Genomic DNA, 1,736 nt, shown 5'->3' with positions numbered 1-1,736 from the left:
AAAACACTCATTTCACACTAGTTTAAAGCTGATTCTCAAACCAGACTTTAGTTGAAAGCAAAGCTCATGACTTGTTTCAACTCTACTCAGGCCGTTCAAACCTACTGCAATATTTTCTATAAGGCAAACGCAGCGCAGCAATGTGCAAAAAGGTTAAATGGAGCCACAAAAACACTCACCATCTTCTGCCACAGTTTCCAAACATGCCACAGCTGACAACTGCTACTCACTTCCGTCTCCTCTGTCACTCTCGCGAGTATCCCAAAAAATCGTTCAGCATGGAAAGTATGGCAAGCTATTTTAGCATTTAATCGGTTTCATCTGACTATTTGTAATTACATTCTAGATATCTAAAAATGAGTTTTGACTAACTACATTTTGACTATCCGGAATGTTAATTTAAGATATCTGTATTAACATTCTGAATAGTCAATTCAAGACATCTCAAATAGGTATTTTAACAAGTCAAAAAATATAATTAGAGATATTTAAATAAGAAATATGACCAGTTATAATTCAATTTCAGATATCTGGAATGGAAGTGTCGTGAATCCAACTATATGCTAAAATGGCTTGCCATACTCATTCAGCGGAGATTCATTATTATTATAACATACAAAATTCCTAGCGCAAAGTTAAAGTGGATTGTAATGTGATTTGTAGAGTGAGTGAAGTTAATTTTTTGCGTGTAATTATTGATGAAAACCTGACCTGGAAATCTCATCTTATCTGAAAACAAAAATAGCAAAATCTGTTGCTGTACTGTATAAGGCAAGAGAATTGTTGGAGCAAGAAAACAAGTAGAACATGCAGGAAAGCAGCCCTCCAGGACCAGGATTGCCCACTCCTGTTATTGCAATATTTATATTTACTTTTACTTGAGTAGGTTTTACTTCAAGTATCTTACTTAGTTATATTTTAAAACCCATCCATTACTGTGTAAAAAGAAATCTGAAGTCTAAGTAAGTATGTGTATTAAAATCAGGAAGAGAGAGACAGAGAAAAAAAAAAGCACTGTCAGTTTGAAGTGGGCAGCTCTGTTCCTCACCGGTCAGCTGGTGTGTGATCTGGCTAAGAAGTGAGTTTTCCTGACAAATAAATCCACAGTGAATGTGTTTAAACTCCGCCCACCTGGCTCATTATTTCTGCCAGAGAAAAGTGAAGCTCAGTGAGCGGATAYGCTAATCAGCTGTTAGCTAGTGTTAAATAAACCTCCACCATTCAAGTTGAATTAGAAATGATGATATTAAGTCCTGGACCTTCTGGCTTCAAGTTGTTGTAAGCTGTAGCTTCTCTACTAGCACAAACTTATGACAAAAATATGACAGAACAAACTGGACTTTCAGGTTTAGCTTCAAGGACTTGTTGAAACGAAACTTGATGAGGACCTGTATGACAGAAACTGAACTCTTCTTGAGGACAAAAAMAGAAGATGGAGTTTTGAAACAGATAATGAAAGGTTTTGTTGAGTAAMCTTTATTTTATTTGAATGTTTTATTTAGTTGACAGTTTATTATGTCCATATTGACACTGCTGTTAATGTTGTTAAATGTATGTGACACAACTGTAGCTTCAGTTAAAAGGATCCACTATTAGTTGCAACATTAAACTTTATTTGATAAACATTTATTTTCACTGTAAAATAAAGACTGTAAAAAACAAGCTAAACTGTTGTCCTCCATCCATATTTTCAGTTACAGACTGAGTCATTTCTACCTTCTCCTCTCTGTCAACGC

The 1,736-nt window shown here is 35.2% G+C and overlaps 1 protein-coding gene across 1 annotated transcript in view; it reads right to left on the bottom strand.

Moving 5' to 3' along the window:
* LOC106529930 (cytosolic phospholipase A2 gamma) overlaps positions 1-234 on the bottom strand; it is a gene marked incomplete at its 3' end in the record, with an annotated part of 18,179 nt that extends 17,945 nt beyond the window's left edge. Inside the window, 1 exon segment of the mRNA XM_014025460.1 lies at positions 180-234. Within this exon segment, the coding sequence (XP_013880914.1) occupies positions 180-182 (3 nt within the window).
* Positions 235-1,736: the final 1,502 nt, after the last annotated feature.

This window comes from Austrofundulus limnaeus, unplaced genomic scaffold, assembly GCF_001266775.1.
Source record: "Austrofundulus limnaeus strain Quisiro unplaced genomic scaffold, Austrofundulus_limnaeus-1.0 Scaffold477, whole genome shotgun sequence".
NCBI lineage: Eukaryota > Metazoa > Chordata > Actinopteri > Cyprinodontiformes > Rivulidae > Austrofundulus > Austrofundulus limnaeus.
The sequence above is the reverse complement of the archived record's forward strand: the minus strand, read 5'-3'. Positions and strand labels throughout refer to the sequence as shown.